This window comes from Haliaeetus leucocephalus, unplaced genomic scaffold (assembly GCF_000737465.1).
Source record: "Haliaeetus leucocephalus isolate CR32 unplaced genomic scaffold, Haliaeetus_leucocephalus-4.0 Scaffold656, whole genome shotgun sequence".
Lineage (NCBI taxonomy): Eukaryota > Metazoa > Chordata > Aves > Accipitriformes > Accipitridae > Haliaeetus > Haliaeetus leucocephalus.
The window spans coordinates 11,932,839-11,956,995 of NW_010973092.1; the positions used below are offsets into that span (position 1 = coordinate 11,932,839).

Below are 24,157 nucleotides of genomic sequence, written 5' to 3' on the forward strand. Positions count from 1 at the left end.
GGTATCCTGGGAGAGCACTCTTCTCCCTGGCCATGGCAGGGTAACGCACTCCCCAGCAGGCAAGGAATTGTGAAAGGGAGGCGGTTGGCACAGGGAGACTCCCACAAATCATCTCAGCAGCAAGGGTTTCCATCCAAGCTCCAAACAAAACTGCTCACATCACATTCCCAGAAGGGAGGACTTGCCCGGCCATCCAAGATCCCGGGGAGACGGGGCAGGCAAGAGGCAGAAAGACACGCAGCCCTTTGGAGCACAGCTTTCACTGCTGAGCACGGGAGAGTGCAGAGAAGCCAAGTCTCGCTCTCAGCAATGCACTCAGCCAGGTCAGAAAGAAAAATGAAGAGAAAAAGAAACAATAAGTCTATTGTTTCTCGCCTTCCAAGGTTATTTTTAAGTATTTGTGACAGAATCCTAAAAAAAAAAAAATTGGAGTGGATGCAGTTTACAGCACTTTGGTGTGCTTTTATTATGCAGGAAACTGTTGTATCACACTTTTCAGCGATTCCTTTGCAGCAGGGAGGGTGATCACATCCCTGCCGGCCCTGGCTCCCTAAGCCAGCACTGGGGCACAGATGCCCCAGCAGCGTATCCAACCCGCAGCCAGGCTCCCCACAACACCATGTCAGCTTACGGTACATTTCTCTCCACCACCAATTTATCTTATCAATTAGCTGTTTTTCTTATTAACCCAGAAATGTCCAGGCAGCGAGTCTTTCGTGGCTGAAGGTCTATGCACGCCGTGGGAACACACTGTCCCCATGGCCAAGGTGCCCATTAACAGGGCAGGCGATAATGCCGGCAGGGCCACCCGCAGAGAGGGAGCGTTTCAAAAGCAGCTTTGTATCAACAGCTAACACATTGGCAGACAGCTTCTTCATTAACAGGAAACTCAGAAGATAATATCCTAATTGAATCAGAGTGCTGCGGGCTGCAGGGGATCCTAGGGAGAGGGGAATGTATGTTCTCAGCAGTATTTGCGGGAAGCAGAGCGTTCAGGAAGGGCTTTGCCCAAATAAGAGCTCGTGGTGTAATGCCAGAGGGATAGACCATGCAGACAGCGTAACCCCACAGGGATACATCTGCTGGAGGAGCAGGGCTCCAGGCCTAACAGCCTGCGAGCGGGCCGTATTGCTTCCCAGCCGGAATCAAACTCTGAGAAGTCTCTGCAAAAAAAAAACCCCAAGCAAACCCTCAAGCCAAATGCCAGTAGGTAATAAGGTGTGTCATCACTTTGCTGCTTCTCTGCTCTCCACAATAAGGTAAAGTTTTCCCCTCTAAAATATAAAGGTGAGAAAAAAAATAAAATTCTTTTTCATTTAAATCTGATCTGGCAGAAAGGAAAATGTCAGGGTGAAATGGTAAACACAGAGGTCCTGCCTTCCCCCGATAATGATGAACCAGAAGGGCACAGGATTACTCTTGCAGCAAGTCCTCTGCAGCTGGAGTACTGTGCGATTTGCTTTTGTCAAGCTGCTCTAAAGCCCAGGCTCTCCACTACTGAGTGTTAGGGTTTGCGTGGCACGTATGAGGGCTGCAGAAGAGAAAGCAAGTCTTTGCCAACTTATGGAGGGGATGGTAGTTCACATCGCTGAACAGCAAGATATACCAGCACGGGCAGGGGGATGATGAAATACCCAGGCGAGGAGAGCAAACTCTTCCACTCTTGCACAACACCAGGAGCCGATGTCGGAGCCAGGCCATGAGCTGTAATCGCAGGCATGGGGCGAGGGAAGTTCCCCCCTTCTCCTATTGACAGGATTTGCTTTGCCTGCGTGACGGAGGTTCGGCGTAAAACCACATTCCTCCTTCTTGGTCTAGCAAGTGAGCTGACCTAATCCATGCCTCCACCAGACACGTCCGTTATCCGGAGCAGAGAAGTCAGCTTCTGAAACCACCCGAAGGGGAAAAAAAAAAAAAAAAAAAAAGAAAGTTCAACAAAAGGCTTCAGAGTCCGGCTGAGTGCACGGTGGCAGAATCACAGGAGACTCTTTGTGAGAGCAACAGCCTTCCCGCTGAGAGAAGGCAGCAGCTTGCCATGGGGGAAAGATGGGTCTGAGCCAAGCCTGCTCTCATCCCACACTCTCAAATTCCCGGTCGGCCCCATCCCTCACGAGAGGGGGAATGCCACGGGCAGCCAGGCACACTGTGTGCCCCACTGTCCCTGTGGTGTCGAACTCCAGATGGGGACATGCACATGCACCGCTCGCCCTGACCTCCACGCGCTCAGCAGGGCATTGCATTAGTCAGGTCTCTTACGGGACGAAGAGCCCTCCTCCAAATTTGATCCACCAGGGAACAGCGTCCCACTGATCCCCAAACGCAGTGGGAAAGGGACGCAGGTCCGACAATCACCTGCCGTTACGGCAGCACCCTGGTCCCATGGGGACGTGATGAGGGACACGGCTGCGTGCCGAGAACCAGAGACTTTGCAAATGTGCTCCTGCAGATCAAATCACCCTCGTGCCCTGCAGCCAGCTGGTTTGGGGAACATCTGCCAAGCAGATAGTCTGGGAAAGAGAACGACATCTGGCAGCGGCTCACAGGCTACTGATGTTTAGTCTCTTTGCAATCCCACAAGAGGCACCTTCCCTGCATCCCCCTGGACTATCTGTGAAGAAACAGGGGGGGAAAACGCAACAGCCCAGAAGACAGAAGGACCAACGCAGAGCAAGCTCAGATCCCAAGCGCGGTGATGCCAAGCTCAGGTCAAGCGTGGGGAAGGACTCCACTGGTGCGGCACCACATAATGCCCGTTCAATGGCCAAAGTAAATTGGGTGTTCCAAGACAGTAAAGGGAGCTGAAGGGCAGCACCACTGAGCGGTTTCTTGATGACCGCAGTTTCTCCCCAGTCCCGGCTCTTCTGGTGCAGGGGATCAGTTCAAGTGCATTTTACACATTACAAGGCAGAGGCAATCCTGACCTCCTCGGCCCTAGGAAATGGCATCACTGAGGCTGGATTGTGAAAACCTGATGGAAAACTTTAAGCATCACTCAGCAATAGACAAAAAAGAATTCACTGAGGTTAGAGAAAAAAGGGCTACACAAATTGGCAGCAACTGCCACCGCAAGAGAAATTTCCTGTGAAATCACAGGAAGCATTATCAGAGGGAGACGTTGGTGCCTGTGAATAGCTCCCAGGCACGGAGAGGGCAGCGGGCACGGGGCTGGGCAGGACACATCCTTCCGCCAAGGCTGCACCCCCCAGCCCCAGGCAGCCCACGACCGAGGCACTGCCGGGTCTGTGCTACCCCAGGTGCTTCCCCGTAAACCACAAGGACCAAACCCTTGGAGCTGGCAGGCTCTGCTTGCACGCGGGGGCTTGGAGGACACGGCAGCTTCGCATCCCTAGGTTTGGTCCGAGTGCAACGGTCCTCCAAAACCAAGTGGGTGAAAAGCTTCCACTCCCCAGGACAGGAGGCATTTCCAGCCCGAGGACCCACTGATTCTCTGAGCGGAAACCTCAGTGGTGCTCAGCTCCAGCTTAAGCAATCAAGACCACGACGGGCACTGCATGCTCACCGGGGCTGCTGGGATTCCCAGCAAAGGAGGCACTTGGCCCCAAGCGCCTAACCCCTAAAAGCCTGTAGTAACCTCAATGTAAGGAGCCTTCTGTTTTATCATCCAGCCTCAAAACTTAAATCCCCAGAAATCACTAAAAGGTTACCATGTTTGTTCATTAGTGATGAGAGAATGGGAGTTTCTTGTCGCTGATATCACCATCACAGCAAACACCATGTGCTAATTGCAGCAGACAGGCAAGAGAGTCATGGAAGAACAAAGATAAATACCCTCATCTCCGGATAGATTCCTCTCTGGTCAAGCCAGACCCTGCTCCTGCAGCATTTTCTGTGTCTGTTCTGTGCTCATCTACAAAGCACATTTCCAAGAGCATTAAAAAAAAATCATGTTTTAAGACACTCGAAATCTGTATGTTTTCAAAAGCAACAAGTAGCTCTGGGTACCCACTCTGAGGCACCCAGAAGGAAACAAGAGGGCAAAGCTGCACCTTCCCAAAACCCAGGTGAGACACCCTGAGATAGTGGGATCCAAAAATCACCATCCATTTTTGGATGGCCCAAACAACTCCTGAAAAACACTGCTTGCTTTCCCTCCTTTTGTAAGCCTGTCAAGAATATCTCTGGGATAGACTAAGGAGAGAGTTTAGTGTTTAAAAAGAGAAAAAGAAAACCTCAAATTTGGAGAAGAGCACCAAGCAATCTCCGTTTACACAGCCTCCTCACAGAGCTGCTGATCCCTCTGTCTGCTTCTTGGGTGATTAAAATATATTACTTTTTATGTTTGATTCATTGGTGCTGAATCCTGGAAGTCATCATTCTCTTTACAGTACTTCACTAATCCATTTTCCACTTAATTTCTGATAATTGCAGCCTCTAGATGGCATCAGGCCAGGTAGGCAGGTCCCAGACTGCACAGATGAGCACTGAAAGCTGCAGCACTCCATGCAGGCACCAGTAGCAGAGCATTAACTCTACCAAACAACCAGTACGGCATCCATAATTCGCCATGGTGACCCAGCCATGGGAAATGACTCTTGCCGGTAGACGTGCTTGGGAACAAAGCAGCAATATCCAGGGGTGATGCTGGTCTGTGCCGCTTCCTCTTCCCCATCCCGTCCATGGGAATGTCCCTCCAGCTCAGCTGGGGCTGTGTCCCACGGGGAAGTATCCCTGGAAGGAGCCTTGGCATGGGAGCAGGGAAGAGCTGTGCCACCTGCCCCAGCCTGGTGCCAAAGACCACAGAACCACCACCACAACCATCGCCAGAGCTGTCACGGCAGCAGCAGCCGTAGGGAAGGCTACAAGGACGGTTCGTGTTCACCCACATCCTCCTCTCTAGCATCCCAATGTAGACGTGCTCAGAAGACTGGGAAGTCACGAGATTTAGCTTTTGTGGAGGAAATGGAAATAACGGTGGAGAAATACCAACATATTTGCCCTATTTCATGTGTTGAGCAGCCGAGGCGCAGCAAGGGGGAGGGCTGTGCTCAAGCACTCCTACCAGATCACACCAAGAAGCAACCCCCAGTCAAGGCTTCAGTGACCGGTCATGAAGAGACTTTACGCACATGTCACCCCACTCTGAGCTACACGCTTGCCAAAAACTCAGGACGACTTGTCCCTAGCTTCTCCTCCAAACAGCTCATGATCTGATTTCTCTTCAACCCCTCCCTTCCCAGAAACCTTCCCCACTCCAGCAGATGAGGAGAAGCAGACCGGCGTACATTCCTTCCCTGCAATTAATGCAAAGTTTTAAATCTGTGGCAGGCCCAAACGTGATGAGACAAAGGAGGAGGCATTTGAGCTACAGGCAGGGCTGCAAAAGCTGCAGTGCTACCACTTAGGAGAGCGCTGCTGGTCAGAAACACCAGCCTCACGAGCCTCCTCTTGCATCAGACTTCTTGCTAACCGTCTATTTTCCCTGCTGTTCCTTCCGTAAACAAAAAAAAAACATTTTCCAAGCAAGCACAGTCAGCAGAAAGGCCAATGTGGAGAGACTTTTATTTCCACGTGAGGGAGGATTTCATTCTGCTTGGGTTCATGGTGGTGTCCATCAAGACCAGCTCCATAGCAGCCAGCGCAATTACACAGGTGGAAAATGAGACACCGCAACCCCCTGAGGTTTAACTGCCAAAACCAGGGTCTCTGTATGAAACAGATACACTTTAGTCCTTAGCATGACCATGCTCCTTTCCACCATCTCCTGCCTGACAATAAAACTCTATCTAGCAGAGCAGGAACCAGCCCAGCTCCTGCATGAACCCACCAGTGTCCCCACCATCATCCCCACCCCATCTCCTCCTGCTCCAGCAGCGCATCTCCTTCGTGGAGCACACTGCCCTGGTATTCCTCCATTTATAGAAGGGTGGGATTTGAAGATGCCAAGTTCAGTGGCGCCCAAAACCCGAAACCGGGCAGGAAGCCTCTGCAGACAGCGCGCACCCACAGCCGCTGCGGGGAAGCACCAGGGCGGGCGCAGGAGCCTGGCACTGCCACCACCCGCACGACGGCAGGAGAAGGACTCGGGGCACTTCTGATTCATACAGTCCTCGCCACAGGGCTGGAGTTCGCCAAGAAACTCCGCTTACTGCAAAACCAGAATGCTGCCGTTAAGTGATGTCTGATGGAGGAGATCGGCCCTTCCAGCTTATGGAGGACTTAATGCACTTAACAGGGAAGGGTTGAGCGAGCACCAAGCAGCGAAGTGGGGTATGGGGAGCCCTGCGGGGAGCCTTTGGGACCGCATAAAGCAAGATGCAATGCAACTCCAAGGGGAACGCCATCCTAATCCGGGATATTTGTCCTTTGCTAGGGCCCGGAGCCAGCAAACACAGAGGCACCGTGGAGGAGCCCCAGCAGCAGGCAAAGAGCAGCAACTCTGCTGCTTTCTGTGCATTTAAACACGAGAATGCAGATTTCACACAAAATTCAGCCCAAACCGCATACCTTGAACTGCACCTGCTTTTTTAGGATCCAGCCAGGATAGACAGAGATTGAGCAATGCCAAGGTTTTCCAGCATAACTAAACCTCTAAGGAGTACGATACCTTGACAGCACCCTAATCTTAGAGCTCCTCTCCAAGTGTAATCTCACCACAGAGATACAAAGAGAGAAAACCTGACAAGCCTCTGGCCAAATTCACTGACTGATAAAAAACCACCACGGTTTTGGGGCTTAAAGCAGCCACCTGTTGGCAGGTGGAAAGCAGTCAACCCCCAGACAGAAAGCTCAGAGCTCCCTGGGAACTTTCCAGCTGGACTTTTTTATTTCCTAGAGGTGGGCAGAGGGGTGGGAGGGTGAGAGGAGGGGAACTGGAAAATGCTGATTTGCCAAGAAGAAAGATCAGCACACAAGTATCCATTTCAATTAATGTTGCAATTTGAACGGTAAAACCTAATGGCTAAAATTAAAATTATTTTCTTTATGTTTTAAGTGACTCGTCAAGGGGAAAGCTTTTTTTAAAAAAAATTAATACTGAAAAACCAAGAGAACATTTTACACATACTGAACTGAGATTCTTTCCTTGCTAAAATTTAAACACTAACTTTCCTCCCAATGTAGTAGGAAGAAACCTCACCATTTTGAAGAGCTGCATAGCTTCCCAGCTGGCTTGGCACTCTCCATGTCCGACACAAAGCCTTCTTCAGTGGCCGTTTCCTCAGCCATTTTCAGCATGTATGCATGCAGTTAAAAAATACGGGATTGCAACTTTCTGTTCACTGAGATTGGGTGAGAACTCCAAGATTTTGGGCTCCTACCAGAGGTGCTGGCAGTTTCCACACCCCAGTGCTCCCCAGGGCAGGAAAGGGGGCAATGCCTGCTGCCAGCTGCAGCTCTATGGGCAGAAATTCTCAGATATGGAGGAAGACCCACAACTTAATTTTCTAAAAAACCAAAATTGACTCAATTTCTCAGCAATATTTTTTCCTAAAAGAAAAAAAAACACAAAAAAAACCAAAATGGGAGTTGCACTCTGCAAGGCTGAACATTTCAGCCAGTCCCCACTGACAGCCATCAAGACAGCTCTGCAGTGCCTGGGGCAAGCTGTCCACCTACTCAAGGGTGAAGTTGCACAATATAGTTGGACCAACGGAACTTTTGCCTGCAGCACAAGACAGGGAGAGGTCTCACCTCCACCCTCCTCCTCCTCATTCCTGGCCCTCCCAGAGCCACTCCAAGCTCGCAGGTACATGGGCTGGTTTGCTGCCAGCTTGGGGAGGGGGGATCAGCCCCAGAGGGGTCCCATACCACTCGTCGAGGGAGGCGTTTCTCAAAGTCTGCTACAACAAAATATCTTCTTCCTCTCTGAAAAGGTCAAGACCACAGTTGATGGTAAATGATCAGTAAGCTGAGCTTGCAGAGGAAAACCGGAGCACAAGGAATTGTCCATAAGGTGCACAACAGCACCTAGCATATTAAAAAATACCTGGTTTCGTTAATTTCATATGGTATCGGCACTGAAAAATGAGATTCAAATGAAAGCTTTTTCTTGCCCAAACCCTAAATATTCTATCAAAGGCAGTATTAAAACAATAAATTCACCAACCTTAATTACACCTCCCAAACCTAATCTCCAAGATCTAATTTCCATGCTGCTATGTAAAGACAGTCATAAACATCATTTATAATTCACTACTCAGTGACTCACCCCTACTGCAAAGGCCTCAAGATATGCTACCAGTAAGGCAGAAAAGCTCAGGGAGGTGAAATTAAGACAGGGAAAATGCTGGCTCTCCTGCTGCCAGATCATAAAGGAGACCATTTTTCATGCAGGTTATGGCTCACGTTGCAATCCTAGCTAATACCAGAATATAGAGCAGCACCTCACCGCCCAAGGGTGTATGGGAGCCACGAGGCAATGGGAAGACGAGCAGAAGGGGTGCCATGCATCCAGCAGCACTGCAACACCCCCGTGGCGGTGGAGAAGCAAAGCCTCAGCTGCTGGCAGGAAAACCACAGAGTCACCATGGCACCACGGAGGGGACGGGATGGCTGCCAGAGCCCTACAGCATTCACCCGCTGGCACCACGTCACGTTTTCCCCTCTCTATTTTCTGGTTAACGAGGTCCCCCTCCCTGCTGCCGGCCGGCTGGAAGGCATGAATCATGGAGGAAGGGCAGATCCTGCACACCCATCCTTCTCTCCCCGCAACGTCTCCCCTAGTCCAGCCAACGGAGCAGTCTTGCTGCAGCTGGCCCTTCCTCGGCCCTCTCACAGGATGCCTGCCACATACCCAGGAAAAGTCTGTGCTGGATCCCAGGGATGGGAATGAGGAGCCAGGCAAGCTACAGGGCGGACAGCATACAGGAGAAGAGAAAAAAAAACCCAAAACATGCAAGGAAAGTAAGAGGAAAGGAGCATCACTTCCCGGATGGAGCAGAGCACTGGGACGGGAGAACAAGCGGTCAAATTCTTCACTTGTCCCCAGGCCCACCAGGACCCCAGGGGGATCATTGCAGAAGCCCACACCTCACTTTGCAAGGGGACTCCAAGACTGCAAGACATTCTTCACCGAAAGCGCTTTCAACAGCCAGCACGAGAGTGGTGATTTACAGCACTGTGATAGACCTGCGACAGCCTGATGTAATTGAATGAAAGGCACAGAAAAGAAGTGAGAAATTACAACTGCGGAAAAACACATTGTCCCTTCAGCTTTATCACCTCCCTCTGCACGGGCAGGACAAGCCCAGATCCACCATCTCCCTCTGTCTCTCCCAGCTCTTATTTCCATCTCCCATTCACCATAAAACTGCACAGATGCTTCCACTTCTTAGATGCCCATGGTATGTGTGTGGTGCATGCTATGGTTTGTACTACATCATCCGGATTTAGCAATATAAACGGGTCCTAGCCATTTTACTAAAAATTCAGCACTCTTGAGATACAGACTCCTTTACACTGATTTACCGCTATCCATGCTCAGCTCTGCCCCAGGCAGCATCAGTCAGCTTGAAACTGGTTCGTTTCGGATCCAGGGCTGCTACCACATGGTATAAATTGCAGGTTTTTCCACCAGAAAGCTGAGCTGCGTTAGATTAATTAAGAGCACGGCAGAGTCGCTGGGGCTTGCTTCAGCCCAGACCCACGTAACCCCCATCAAAACCCCCGGCCACGACCGGGTCCGGGTGGGCACCTGCAGCGGAGCCCTGGGCACCCCCCCAGGGACCACCAGTGGGCAGGTGAGGGGCCACCAGTGAGCTCCTGCCCTCCTGGGGATCCTGCTCAGCCCTCCCAGGAATGGGGCAGCTGAATTTCCAGGGCTTTTTCATTAAGTAGTGGGGGAGTGGAAGGGCATTAGCTCAACCCTGAGACAGGGAGAAGGGTGTAACCCCTCGCCTTGTGTTACAGGACAACTTTTAAGCAGCACATTGCTGAAAGCCTCACCAAATAAAACCACACCAGATTTGCCAGCAAGAGGTCTTAGCTCCATCCCCAACAAGCTGAAACTTTTAACCTCCCCAACTTTCTGCCTCCTCCACAGGTTACACTCAGCACAGCCTCCCCTCTGGATCGCACCCACCAAGCGATGCTTCATGTGGGACGTACTTCCCCCAGGGCTGAGAAGCAAAGGCTGCGAATGCGGTCTCTGCCGGCTGCTCTGCCAAGTTTCCAGAGAGAAGGACACCAAGGGATGCCAACAGGGATGAACGAACAGAGCATGGGCTCAGGAGCCAGCCCTCCTTCGCCACGGGGCCACCACGGCAGTGCCAGGCGATGAGCCTGGGAAGAAGGGACCATCTGATGGGAGCAGACGAAGATGAGAGCCAGGAGGTGAGCAGGAGCCCTCGGGGCTCACAGCAAACCAGCAAGAAACGAAACTGCACCGGAGCCAAGAGGGGGAATTGCACAAACCTGGTGAGGGCGCAGACACAGCCTGCGGACCTGCACGCTCGGAGCGCAGGGAAAGGGCAAACACTGGCCATCAGCTTGCAACGAACCAAAAAACATCGAGCGCTGCTCCCAGCAGCTGCTCAAGAAAGGCTTTAGCTACGAGAACCGAAAATTATTTCCGCTGCAGACACACACTGCCTGGTGCTGCCGCGCTCGCCCCAGGTGCATGCTGGCCCTGAGAACTTTCATCCAACACCGACTCTGGGGGAGGATGGGCTGCCGTTTCCCAGAGGCAGGCACGGCGTTCAGCAGCTCGCAGCCCCGCTCGGCTGCCAGGCACAGAATGCAGCAGCTAGTCAGGGTGCCAGCTAGAGCCAATTTTAACTCCACTGACCTGCCTTGGCGCTAACACGCACGGGAATGGGCTGGCTCCCGGCTGCCAAATGCTGGAAAGCTATAAATGGGAGACATTTGGAGAGAGAAAAAATTAAGGAGCCAACTTTTAACTAGGCTGAAGTGCACTGGACTGTACGTGTTCTTTGTGGAGAGAGAGAGGAGAATGATGAAGATCTTTGCTGCACTGCTGGAAAAATACTGGCTGTTTCTCCTAAAGGCAGAAGTACTCCTTATTTAATGGAAAGTGTTTCTTCTCTCAAGTTTGATTATGGCAATTCACTATTTCTATACTTCTGCATATGGTGCTTAAGCTCACAGCTCTCAGTGCAGTCTGGGCACAGAGGAAAAAATAGTCACTGGTGCTTTGTAGCAGGAACCTCACCGTAGGAAGCTGTGGGTTTTTTCTTGTCCTTGGTCACGCAACGGCCTGTCTTTCATGATGCAGCTGTCTAAAAGCGAGATCCTGGTGATTTATTTTTGTGGCAGGGTGAAACCACGAAGTACATTGCACACGCAACTGCGCAGAATTTTGCTGAACTCCATAAACCCTGGAGAAAAAAGAAATCCCCAAAGTGTTGAAACAAGATTCCTGTTACGAAATAGCTATCGAAAGAGCCCTGTTTACAATCCCTGGACACAAAAAGACATCCATCTCCTGCAGCCACAGCACAGCCAAGCTGCCTTGGGGCTTTTTCATGAAAGGGGCCGCCGGGATCAGACGTGACCCAGAAGAGGGGTGAAATCCAAGCGGTGCCTCGGCTTGTGTTCCCACCTGAAGGAGCCTTGTGCTGTATGGGACACGTTACTCAGCATGCCTGCCCCTTGCTTTCCACATCTGGAGAATTAAGATAACACTTACTTCACCTTTGTGAACCATGTGCACTGCCAGGAACCCAGCTTAAAGAGCGGAGGAGGAGGAGGAGTGCAGGCAGAGGAAGGCAAGCACGAGGCTCACAGTACTGGAAGCAATGCACGAGGCTCATTTTAATTTTTCAAGAGTCCAACTGCCTGAAACAGGCTGATGAGAACAATTCTTCTCTGTGTGCCAGCTAGTGTCTTCTGAGCCCATTTTAATGTAGTGCTTCATTTAAAAACAGTCTGAATTACTAAGATACTGACTTTTTCCCCCTCCCCATCTTTGCCTGGCAGCTGCGTGTACACAACAGGTGAAGAACCCCCTCCAGAAGGGCTAATCTGTCTTCCACTTTGAGACAACATGCACAGACCATTGCCTTTTGCCAATTTTCTCATAAAAGTAGGCACCACTTCAACAGCCTATTTTTTTTTTGTGTGTTACACACAAAGCTGTTGGCCTGAGGGCTGCAGGACTCTCTCCAAGATGACATCGCTCCAGGTGGGTCAAAGCTGAAAGTTTCCAGCTAAGAACCTGAAAGATTTGTTAAACATATGGACAAACGAGAGGACTGGGAAACACACTCGATGCACATGCAGAAAGGAGTGGGGGAGAGAGCCAGAGCCATTTTTAACATTGCTTAACATTCTCAATTTTTCTGTCTCTGAATTGTACGGCGAGCACGCTTACTCCAGGCTACGTCACGTCTCCATCCCTTGGCTCAAAATTAAACCTCTGTGCAGAGGAGCAGCCATACAGCATCACCCTCTCCCACAGCCTTCAGCTGGGACAAGGACTGAAGAAAAGGTTTCTGACTGCAAGGGGAAAAACCCTGGGGTAACCTGTCCCCAGGGAGGGCACCCCTGAATAGTAGTTTGATTTTTAAGGGCTTGCAGCTGCCTGCCAGAGGGGAAGCTACTGCTTCGGCGGTGAGAAGGCAGGACACCGCGTGAACAGCAAAGACTGCTCCAAGGGCAAGGTTTGAGGCTCAGCTCCATCACGGCCTGCAAACAGCTCACTTTGTGACCGATCGGATCTGCTCCCAACTGTGGAGACACAAGCCTTGCTGTTCAGGATGCAAAACAAGACAGGACTGAGAAGAGCCAGGCAAAGACTCCTAGTCAAGTAGAGGATGGCTGCAGCTGAAAGGCAGAGGAGGACACGGAGCAAGGCTCCTGCCTGGGGAAAGCACGGGGGTCTGGTAATAGCGGGAAAGGTGTAACAGGGTCAAGTTTGGGTGTAAGGACATTTTAGGAACATAGTGAGACAACAATGGCTCTTGGTCACATGAAGCCTTGAAACAACTACCATCGTGGCTGATGAGCTCATAATTACAGAGTGGGGAAAATATGTTTCTTTTTGGGGGTTTCCATAAAAAACACAAAATACAAGCCAGTATCTGTTCTCTAACCAACAGTGTCGCGCCTTACAGCCAATCGTTTCAAGAGGATCCTTCCAAGAGACTTGTTAACCTCCGCCTGAGTGATGCATCCGGCGCGATCCAATGGAGCCCTGCAGTCACTGCACGGCTCTTCCCCCATCGGCACGGCTGGAAACATCTCTCAGGCATGCAAGACCCTGATGCTCTATCTCTGTCCACCAGAGACAGCCACTCACATATCTGATTACCAACTTCCATGCCAGCTAACTTTTCCAGCGTACCTGCCAGCCCCAATTAGTGTCCAGAATACAACTGGCATCCTTGCAAGCATCAGTTTTATTGCCTTTATTTCTTAGGAACAGCATCCATCTGCTCCCAATAGCTCACATCTGGCATACTGAGTGTTACGAAAGAGCCTCAATCCTATTCAAAGGGAATTACTCCTCCAGCCAAGAGATTCATGCAAAACTGAGTTTAGTATTTGTAGTTACAAATTTACTACAAATCATACAGTTACCCGAGGTTTCAAACTTTAGAATTACAATTTCATCTAGGGCTTGTTTTTTAATCCCTAAAAAATTGCTCTTATGTAAATTGCCGTGTGACAAAAAACATTTATGGAGAAAGCTAGGGGAAGTGGTAGGAACTTGAGCACAGAGGATCTACACAGCAAAAATGCTCCTGAGCACTGCCCAGGTCCCTGAAGGTTTCCTCCTGCAATGAGGAGTGTATAGGAGGTGGAGATATTCCTCGGCTTAAGCACTCCCTTCCCAATTTCACCACCTGGCATGGCATACACCGAGCCTTCCTGCGATGACCCCAGACCAGGAGAGGGTATGACCTGCGCGCAAGGATGAGGGTCACCACTTCATCTGCAAAAAATGCTGGTCTGGGACCGGGAGGAAGCAGCTTGCGCCTCAGGCTGGGACACATGAGCTGAATTGGGGAACGAGTGTCGGTCACCAGCCCTTAGAGAGGAGGCGACAATCTCCTGCGTGACAGCAGATGGCCCACGGTGTGGTCAAAAGAATGAAAAAAGGTAATTGGGCAGAGAGAGGAGGTCTTGCCACCCTTGGAAGAGAAAAGCAGGGTGGTGTTTGGAAAGGCTGCTACAGCCTTCTGCAGAAGAGGGCCAGCCTCGGGTATCCGTGACAGCCGAAGGGAAGAGCTGTGGAAGTTCACAGTATTCAGACAAAACCTTGAACGCTCCCAGCTGATAACAGCACAGCCTGCAGCATTACTGCAACCAGCGAGGTGGCTTTTGACATTCCCCATTCCAGTATGGGAACGTGGCTGGTCTGACGTCTCTGCATCCAGACGGAGGCAGAGACCAGCTCTGGGAGAACTCCAGGCTTCACCCCTGTTTCAGCTGAGTTGGCAGTTTGTGTTCTGAGTGTCATTCCTGCCTGGCTGGGGAGGGACAGACACTTTGCCCTCCGGTTGCAGTGGGAGCAGGCTAGCCGGTGAGGCTGCCAGTAGTAAATGCGCATGTGTTTTACTTGGCTCTACTCCTAAAATAATTGTTTGGCCACAATGGAAGGTGACAAGCGATTCCGCTGTGGCCCCTCAGGGAACATCAGGAGAAAATCCCCAACCACTCCCGTGACTGTGCCTGGGCTGCTCTGAACTGCAGCATCACATCAGCCTGGGGGTCAGCCCCTACCAGCTCTCGCTCCTGCCCAAGAAGTTCTCTCTCCTACTTGGATCAAATGTCTTCCTTGTCCTCCTGCCTGGGCTTAACAGGAGGGTCACTGACAGCAAAAGCGGGTGCACCAACCTTCACCCGAATATGGCCAGAGCTGCTATTGAAAAAACAAAACCCTGCTTGGCTTCTGGCAGGAGTGTGGAAAGTGCAGCCTGAAACACTGGGAACATAGATATTAAATTAACAAATATCTCTACCCAAACATGCATGTACTGTGGTTGCTCAAGGTCCTAAGTATGAATAAATTTGGATGGATTTTCAATGGATAAGATGAAAGACAGATTCTTGACACAGGGATCACCTGCGACTCAAGTTTCCAATTCTTGCTCCAACACGTCAAAAAGATCACCAGAACTGGACCCGGGAAAATATTTTTCCTTCTTACTTTGTTTTCAGAAGCAGCCGAACCATTGTGGCCAATCAATTATTGTGTGGGGTTTTTTGGTGCTGGTTTTTGGGGGTTTTTTTGTTTTTTTTTTTTTTTTTTTAAATAACCAGAGGCATGAATAATTTCCAGCACGGAAAATTTCTGCCTAAAGAGCTAAAATTGGCATAGAATCATCCAACAGTCATATAATAAAGGCCTCCAGCAACGGCAACAGTTAGTGCTACCAAGCCTACCTAGAGCATTTTTTTCCACTGTGCTAAGAGGATCTGTTTCACTCCTCGCCTTTCAATCCAATTTCCACTGTACTGCACCACAAGTTTAAAATAAGGACACCAGGAAGCATGTGCGATAAGGGGGAAGGAAGGGAAAAACCACAATTTCATTCATTCTTTCAACAGAGCCAAAAAGGAGTGGTTACTTTTTTTTTTTTTTTTTTTTTTTTTTTTTAAAGAAAAAGCTGCAGGGAGCAGGGAAGGGGAGAGATGTTTGCTTTAGACTTTCCCACCTGCACCATGCTATATATAAAAAACACCTCTGCCTCTAAAGGTGCCCCAGCGTGTTTTGCAGAGCCAGTTTGAGTCTCTGGCTCCAGACAGCCTCCAGTGATGATGCTTTCTACCTAGGAGCATGCATAGCTCCAGCCAAGATGAAAGGGGAGAAAGAGAGGAAGGATGACCACTATTTCCCTCCATGTCCTTCCTCTCGAGGAGCAAGGCAGCCCAGGGAAACAGCACAGCTGGAGGCACCGGTTTATCACCGGTAAACCCCAAAAGACTGTGCCCCCCTTGCAGCAAACGCCGGCGTGAGCTTGGCTGCCACCTTGGAGTACCAGTGAAGACGAGATGCTATGGAGAAGGAAGCGCTGAGCTCCATTTCCTTCCAGCCCTGGCTGCTGCCCAACAGCTGTTCCCTGTTTATTTACTTTAATATTTCCTTGGTTACACAAGCAGCTGCACACAGCTTAACCCCTGCCTGCACCAGCAGCTGCCCGTGCCACCCTACCTTCCCTTGCCCAGCATGATGCCGCAGGACGGCAGCACGGGCAGGGTAGGGACACCCAGGGTCTTGCCAAAACCAGGCTCTCGCTGGCCGGCCAGGGCTTACTCAACGTGGTCACCCTCATGGCCACATCCACCGTTCTGCAGAAGGTCCCTTGTTGGGCAGGGGACAGGGCAGCATCGATGTAAGAAGCCGTCTCGCACAATCCCAGGCTTCACAGGCTGACCCGAAGCCAGCTGACCAGCTGAACCTGGGAAAGCCATCTGGATTCCCATGGGCTTGCTTCGCTGGGCAGGCCCAGATGCGCTGTAATTTTAGCAGCGGATTTGTGTCTGGATGCAGCGATTTCAGGAAAGGCATCCTCATTCCCGGGCAACCACAGCACCCTTTCAAATAAAGCATATAGCCAGGATCAACTTCACGTGAGCAGGTCGCTGGAGGCAGAGGGTGCCCAGCTCCTCTCCGAGTCCTGCGCGCAGGCCAGGAGGGACATGCCAGTGATTTTTCTGGCAGCTCCTGCTGGTCCACAGATCACTTCATGCATTTTCCTTTCTCATCTGCACAGAGCCTGTTCCAGCAGCTCAGTTTGTGTTTTGGCTCATAAAGCTCAGCCAGACCCCTTGGCTGATCTCCACCAAGGAGGGGGTGGAAAACACCCTTTGCCTGCTTGCCCAGAACACCGGCTTCAGTTTTCTGCAACTCGGCCTGTCCCAATTGCATTTCCAGCCTCTTTCCTCCCTCCTGGCTCCATTTTCTTCCCGGCTCCCCCCCTGCACCAGGAAGGCAATTGCTAAAGCAGCTGCTGTCAGCTGCCCTCCAGGCTGGTGCTGCTCTGCACCGGGCAGCGGGCATATCCCCAGCGCCTGCTCCCCGAAACGCCAGCCAGCAAGACATGGACCCAGGGAATCAGCACTTTTCAGCAGCAACCCTGTTTTGCCGTGATAGCAGCTGGGAAAGGCATGGTATTAGCTTCGCAGGAATGGAATTTGGGTCCAACTTTAACAATATTCCCCCTCCAAAGCAAACAAAAAACCCGAACAAAACCCCCACCACTTGCACAGATTTCTGTTGCAGGAATTCAAACACACCTATGCAGCCCTGCGTGCATTTAGTCTAGGGAGTGACAGCAGAACTTTAACACTGGGACAAGCAAAAGACCCAGGGTGTTCCCACCGATATGCAAGAGGCACTGGAGTGAAGAGTCCAGCTTTTGAGGTTGTTTGTTCTTGCTTCCTCAAGGGTGTCCAAAATTGTGTTTAAGCTTCCTCAAATCAAAACATTTTCTGGTAGATTACAAAAGGCATGCTTAGTGTAAGGCAGAAACCACACTTCTCAACTGACCACAACTTTCGACCCTCTGAAGTCAAAACCCCCAAAACTGGCAAAATGCTTACCTGCAGGTCAAAGAACTTGCTGTACCGTCGGTATATGACTTCTGTGGACCCATTGGACCAGGTGACTTTGATAATGTACACCTGTAGGGAACAGAGGAAGAAATCAGAAATGAATGACCTAACAACCTGCACCACAACCCAAATGCTGCTAAAGCTGCCAATGCAGCCCCCACAGCTGAGCATCAATCAGGGAAGTTCATGGGACCACTTAAAGTCATTTCAGCAATACTAGAAAATATGTAAGATTAAATTATTAAGCTCCACTGCTGCAACTTAACTGTGCACTAAATGCTTACTGATAGTTGTGAACTAAGACAGCTCCCTATCCCTAAATAGGAGCATACATCGAATGTGAAAGGGCAATTCTGTGTAAAAAGACTCTCTCCAAACACAGACACAGTATTATGAGTTAATAACTGTGCCTTGGCTACCCCATCTATGGCTGCAGCATCAAGTTTGATGTCAAGATCCCAAAACTGCAACCCGCAGTGTGCTGCACCGTGCACCACCGCCAGCCTGGGTCCCAGGGCTGGGGCTTCCAAGAGCTCAAACCCACAAGGTTCAAAACTCCATCTGTTCTTCCACAAGCAGCTCTGAGGTTCTGTTTACTTAAACTTGCTGGGGTGCAAATTACCCTCCTGTTCCTTAAAATGCTACACAATCAGTCCTAGTAATTGCAGGTTATTCACAGACCATATGACCAAGCTTTTACTGGTGATGAATGCAAAAAAAAAAAAAAGGCAAAACAAAAACCCACCCCTTTTTTTATTCTTCTATGAAAAACAACAAGCAAATAACAGAATTGGGCAATTACTTATCTAATGTCCTCGCTTGTTGCTCACAGAAACCAGATAACCCTTGATGAGATGCCAGCGTAACACTCAAGTGATGCAAACATCAGCCTTCACTAATTGATAACAGATTGACTAAGCAGAATGAGGGCATATTCATTTTTTCTTCTAACTCTCATGTCCTGCTTATTTCCACCACAAATTCCAGTATCATTTCACTGAAGCAGGAACAAAACTTTCAGAAGCTCATGTGAACGGACCTGCTAGAACTCCATTTAACATAATGAAGCATGAAGGCTCTTAGGATGCTGATGTTTTGGTATTTAAAACAGAATCTCTCAAGAGTTCCACAAGGTTTCCCACAGAGACGCACTTTTTTCCAGATGCTGGAATGTGACCAACATCCCAGCCCAATATTGAAACTCAAACACCAGGAGACTCAAATGGATAACATAACACTACATTATTTGAGCTCATCAAACCTGAATGCTGTACTAAAAATCTAATTGAAATCTCACTCTGCTGCTCAGACAGCTGATGCAGCATGACCTACCAAGGTGAGGAGACTCCTGAGGAACCACAAACTCTTCACAGCAGAATCACTTCCAAATAAAGACAGAAAAAGAGGCAGCGAGATGAAGCAAATTCTTACTGCTAAAATGAAGAACTTCAGTACTTTCAACACAGCAGTTCAATGACCACTTTTCTTAAACTAGATGATCAGCCCAAACACAGCTGCGACTGGTTTGCTGACTTGCAGTGAGCTGGCCAGGTGTCACAGGCAACACCACCCTCTCCCAGACAAAATCCGAATTGCTCAGCATTGCCGCACAGGCCTTATTCAGGTAACCACAACCCTCTCCTTTCGTTCACAAATTCTTTTTTTGAGCTGAAGGACCTGCACTTTCTGCATATTAACACAAGGAAACAGCTGTGGACACCTGGATGGACCGTGATTTGCTACAAGGGAGGCCCAGACACTGTGCTTACATATCAACAAATGTGGCTTGACAAGTGCTCTGCATTAGGTTAGGCACAATACCCACTCAAGAACATGCTTCTAGACTTCAGCAGGTCAGGCACAGTTTGGCTGACCACAGTTTGCAATGAAAACTGGTAAAGTTGCATAATGTGACCTCTGAAGTATCTGACAGCATCTCTACAGTTGCCACCATACCATCAGCAAACTAAGCGTTAACTTGACGCTAAGTAAGCATCCAAGCTGCCTTTACCCTCACCCCAGGACTTGCTGGCAGGCCAGCATGAGCTCATTTTGGTTGGAAGCTCAGCTGATATCCTAGCTTTCTTACCAGTCTACAACACTTTACGGGGTTATATCACTGCTGGCTGCCTGCCTGGAGAAAGCCTTCCACTGGGGCAGGAGGAAAAGCCAACTTTTCTTCATTGTTTATTCCTATCCTGCCTTTATTTGGAGTCAACAGCTTATTAGACTGGGATTTTAATCAGGATGTGGATTTGCTCAAGCAAAAATGAATTCAGAGCTCCTAAGGGTAATAAAGCCATGAGATTTGAGGGCACACCATGCTTTATTATACCCTTTGCAATTGAGGGAAGGAGCATTTCTCCCAACCGATGAGCTCACTCCCATTTTGCTGAAATGCAGATCTCCCAGGAGTCTGGAAAACTGTTTCTTGCACATCCCATTTGAACAGCAGAAAGGTCTCCGGGGGTATCTCCTCACCTAATTGTGGAAAGCAGAAAAGATGGGGAAGCCCACAGGAATGGGGGCTCCTCAGCATCTATAAAAACACTGTCTCAGTAAAGCTGGCTTCCTCTCTCCTTGTGAATATTCCTTGTCCTTCACTCCGACAGCCCCATCCCACTGAGGTATTCTGTTGGCCAAAACCATCACAGATCTTGGTCTCTGCCAATAACTAATCCAGTCCATGCTGTCCTAGGGATAAAAAAGACACCAGAAAACATAACTCGGGTGCTCTCCTCAACTAACAACAAAAGTGCAGATTTTGAGAGGTATGAACAGTGCAGTCAGCCACCCAGAGATGGTTTTCACAGGGACTGGAGATGATGAGGCACCAAGCTCCTACAGCCACCCACACATCCCTTTCTCAGGTGCTTTTGGAAGACACTTTCAATGATTAAGACAGTTTTGAAAACATTGCACTTGGTCTGAAGTTTCCCCTCCTGGCCTGGCACTGCACCATGTCCTGCCAGGAGCAGCCACCATGAAGTAGCAGCCCAAACAAACCCAATTTTGTCCTGGTAGGAGCCATCCCATCACCCGCTCCAACAACCCTCGGTCCTGCAGAGGCTGCTCCGAGGACAGGCTTTTCCCCAGCCCGGCTGTGTGGGTGAGGGCATGTGGAAACAGTTATTTCATGGGTCTTCTCCAGCTCTGATTTCTACGGTCCTTCAAAGAAACAACACAGAGAAACCACCAGCAGGTCTTTTCCGTGGAAAGAGCGAGGAGATCTCCCGGGGCTGCAGCTGGCGCTGCCTCGGGGACGTGTACCCACGGGGACGTGTACCCACGGGGCGCACTGCTGGGGATGGAGGGGACGCTGCCGCTCCGATCCCGCTCCACCGTTTCCTCAAGGGGTGGGGAGAGCTGAGCAGATGGCAGGGAGGCGGCGGGCAGCCAGATGCAGGAGGGGGGCTTTGCAACCCCATCACGCGGGCTGGGCCCCTGGCCAAAACCAACAGGCAGAGCTATCGAAATATTTACAGCCCTTCCCGGGCCAGTGGCGGGGTCCGCACCATGGGGGGGAACTAGCTGACTCGGTGAAACCCAGGAATCGGCGGCTCCCCTCCCTCCCTCCCTCCAGAAAGGACACCTCACCCTGCCCCACTCCCAACCCCAAGAGCCTCCATCGCTTGCCTCGCTCCAGCCTACGTTGCTGCACCGTGTGTCACGTCAAACGCCGCGGCTAGGTCCGATGCCTGAAGGCAATGGGCCAAGCTGGGCTTTGGAAGAGGCAGAAAACACCGGGGCTGAACCCTCCTTAGCTTCATTTCAGCCACAGGTCAGGGGAGCAGGGGAGCACAGCTGAAATTCATGCTCACGCTTCTGAAATCCTTGAGACACGCTCATGGCATTTGTCCTACAAGAGCAAGGCGAGAGGAGAGGTACGGAGCTTTCAGGGTCACTCGAATACCCTCAAACCCCTGCTTTCAGGATTAAAAGAGCCCCACGCACGCATCCTCAGCCCCCATCACTCCTCTCCCAGCTGCCAGCTCCCCTGCCCTCGTGCCATGAAACCGCGGTCCCATGCTGCAGCAAGCCCATGTTATGGAGCAGGAGGAGTTCCTGGCTGGACAACCTTGTCAGAGCCTCAGCAAAGACCAAAGCAAGAAGACAAGACCTGCCCTCCACTCCTGGGGAGGTACAGAGGCCACAGGGACAGTTTTGGAGGTGCAGGTAGATCTTGTTTAATGCCGGAGGAGAGGAGCACTTCACATTAATGCCAAACACTCTCCACACTCCCGTCCCTCAGAGGGCAGAAATGGATCAGATCCTTCACAGAAAATGGAAACCTGCAGACACAAAAGGCTGAACTCCGACAGACACCATGAGGACTGGGCTCCAAAACTCCCTGGGCTCCTGAAACTCCCTACATTACAAGTAATTGGTCACATACCAACTACTTAAAAATTACCAGTTGAGAAGTTTACTATCAGGACCACCGCTGCCCAAGATTCTCCTTGGTTGCATTAGAAACCGAGTGCCCCAAATGGAAATATACAGATGGAAAAAGGCACAGGGGATCTTGCAGCCTGCCTGGCCCGGCATCACGAGCTCGGTCCCCGTGGTGTCCCTCCGGCATGACCCCGTGCCTGCCACCGCATCTCTGGAGAGGCAGCTCGGAGGGAGAATGGGCCAGTGGAAAGTGGGACCTAAAACCCTCGTAAGGAAACTGTCAAAAAATGACAGGTTGCTAAAAGAAACGCAAATGGCACCTGGCCAACCGTAACAGAGCTGTCAACGAGAGCTGCCAGTCAGCTCACGTGGCAGCGAGGGCTCTGCAGCCCTGGGGGAAACACGCTGGCAACTCGCAGCGGGCAAATGCCAGAGGGAGATCGGGGACATTCCTCCTGGGCAGGATAGCAACCCAGGCGGGGAGCGAGCTCCAGCGTCGGGCATCACCAGAAGAGCAGGGAGGCTGAAGGAGCCAGCTCAGACACACATCCAGAGCGGTCGAAGTTGCACGGACTAGAACACGAGAACAGAGGGGATGAGAAGCCAGTGCAAATTATCTCTATCTGAAAGGGCAGCCAGAGATTTAATTTTTTTTTTTTATTTTTTTTTCCTCTTGAAGAAACAAAGTAGCAAGCATAAGCCCTGGGAGCTGTCAGACCTCAGAAGTATTTTTCCAGGGACTGATAAAGAGCCTCAGTGCTGCAGATAGCAATGGCTCCTGGTGACTTCCACCGCTCGAAGGGACCGAGGACTCTGGAGTCCTTCAAAAGCCCTCAGTCTTGTACCTTCCCCAAGAGGCACATTGTCCCATGCAAAAACATGGCTAGAGAGAGGAGATGATTCAAGCAGCTGACTTGAGGCAATGGAATTAAGAACAGATACTAAAAAAAAAAAAAAAACAACCCAAACCAGAAACAGTTTCCCGTTCTTGAAACATGAGGCTATGTGACCTCCTAGAAGAATCGCTTCTGGACTCCTTGCATAAACACACTCCGGACATGCACAAAACACAACCCGGGAAGCAGCCTGGACTGCTTAAGTTTGAGTAGGAAGAAGGCAGACTGAAGGTGCAGGAAAACCTAGAGCTACACTTTTGGCCTCTTTCCTCCCACAGGAGGAATTTTCCCAAGTTTTCCAAGGAGACTCGCAAGGCATCCTGGTGGGGGGGTGGAGGGCACACATAAAGCCCACAAGTAAGGCTTTGGGGAGAGGGCAGCTCCTGGCTGGCCTGGGAGCTCTCTGCCTGGCACCCAGCACACACGGCTGAACGAGGCAGCAAATCCACCCCGAGCTCAGCACTATCCAGCTCCCCCAGCTTGAGCCCAGGAGCAGCACACCCACGCTGACACTGCCCTGCAAGCCCACAACCCACCAGCAGCCCTCCCAGGCACAGCACAGCCCTCCCCGGGTCACTCTGCAGCGATCCCGGCGCTTCCTCGGTCCGGAGCATCCCCGTGCCCAGAGCTCCCACACACCGAGACGCTCCCATTTCCACGCCAGAGGCAGGTGAACAACGGCAGGGTGGAAAGCAATGCCACGGTCGCTTGGAAAGACACCTCCACGGGGCTGCAGGGACACGCAGCTCTGCCCATCCGCCACCGATGGGCATCAGCGTAGGTCCCCAGCCACTCAGCAGAGCTCCTACAGCAAAGCCAGACATAACAGCCTCCAGCAGAGGCAGAGCTGTCTGCAGAGCTGTTTCCAATGGGTTTGAGCCTGTGTGGTCTCGGGTCCAGGGAGACTACGCACAATAAACCTCTCTGTGGAAAACTCCACATATTTAAAGCATCTTTCGCCAGTAGAGGGGAAAAAGCATCAGTCTCTCTATTCCACACGCACTTCCCCACACCCCAAAACATGGGGAAGCAATGTGAGAGCCTTGTACCCTGGCTTCGGCTGCTGCCGCGAGAAAGGAGCGCTGAGAAATTCAAAGGGGCAGAGAAACCGAAGCAGCTGAGGGATCAAGCCAAGCCAAAGTGGGGTGTAATATAGAGAAGGGAGTGGGAAATTGTAAGAGGAAAAGAAAAAAAAGGAGGGAGGTGGCTGGAAACAAAGAAAGTTCTTGGCGGCGAGCTGCTGTGCTTGGCCCCTCTCCACCAGCCTTCGCCACCGCAGGCGTGCAGGGCTGGGGAGGGGAGTGCGGGGCTCTTGCGCCGTGGGACACCAAAGCTTGGAGTAGGAGAGGGACAGCCAGCCCCCTGCTCCATCCCTGGACACCTTGCCA

General features: G+C 50.9%; 1 protein-coding gene across 1 annotated transcript in view; it reads right to left on the reverse strand.

Annotated features, from left to right (window-relative positions):
• Nucleotides 1-24,157, reverse strand: part of SH3PXD2B (SH3 and PX domains 2B) — a 76,599-nt gene that overhangs the window by 46,185 nt on the left and 6,257 nt on the right. The window contains exon 2 of the mRNA XM_010579073.1: nucleotides 17,467-17,547. Within this exon, the coding sequence (XP_010577375.1) occupies nucleotides 17,467-17,547 (81 nt within the window). The remainder of the gene's footprint in view (nucleotides 1-17,466; nucleotides 17,548-24,157) is intronic.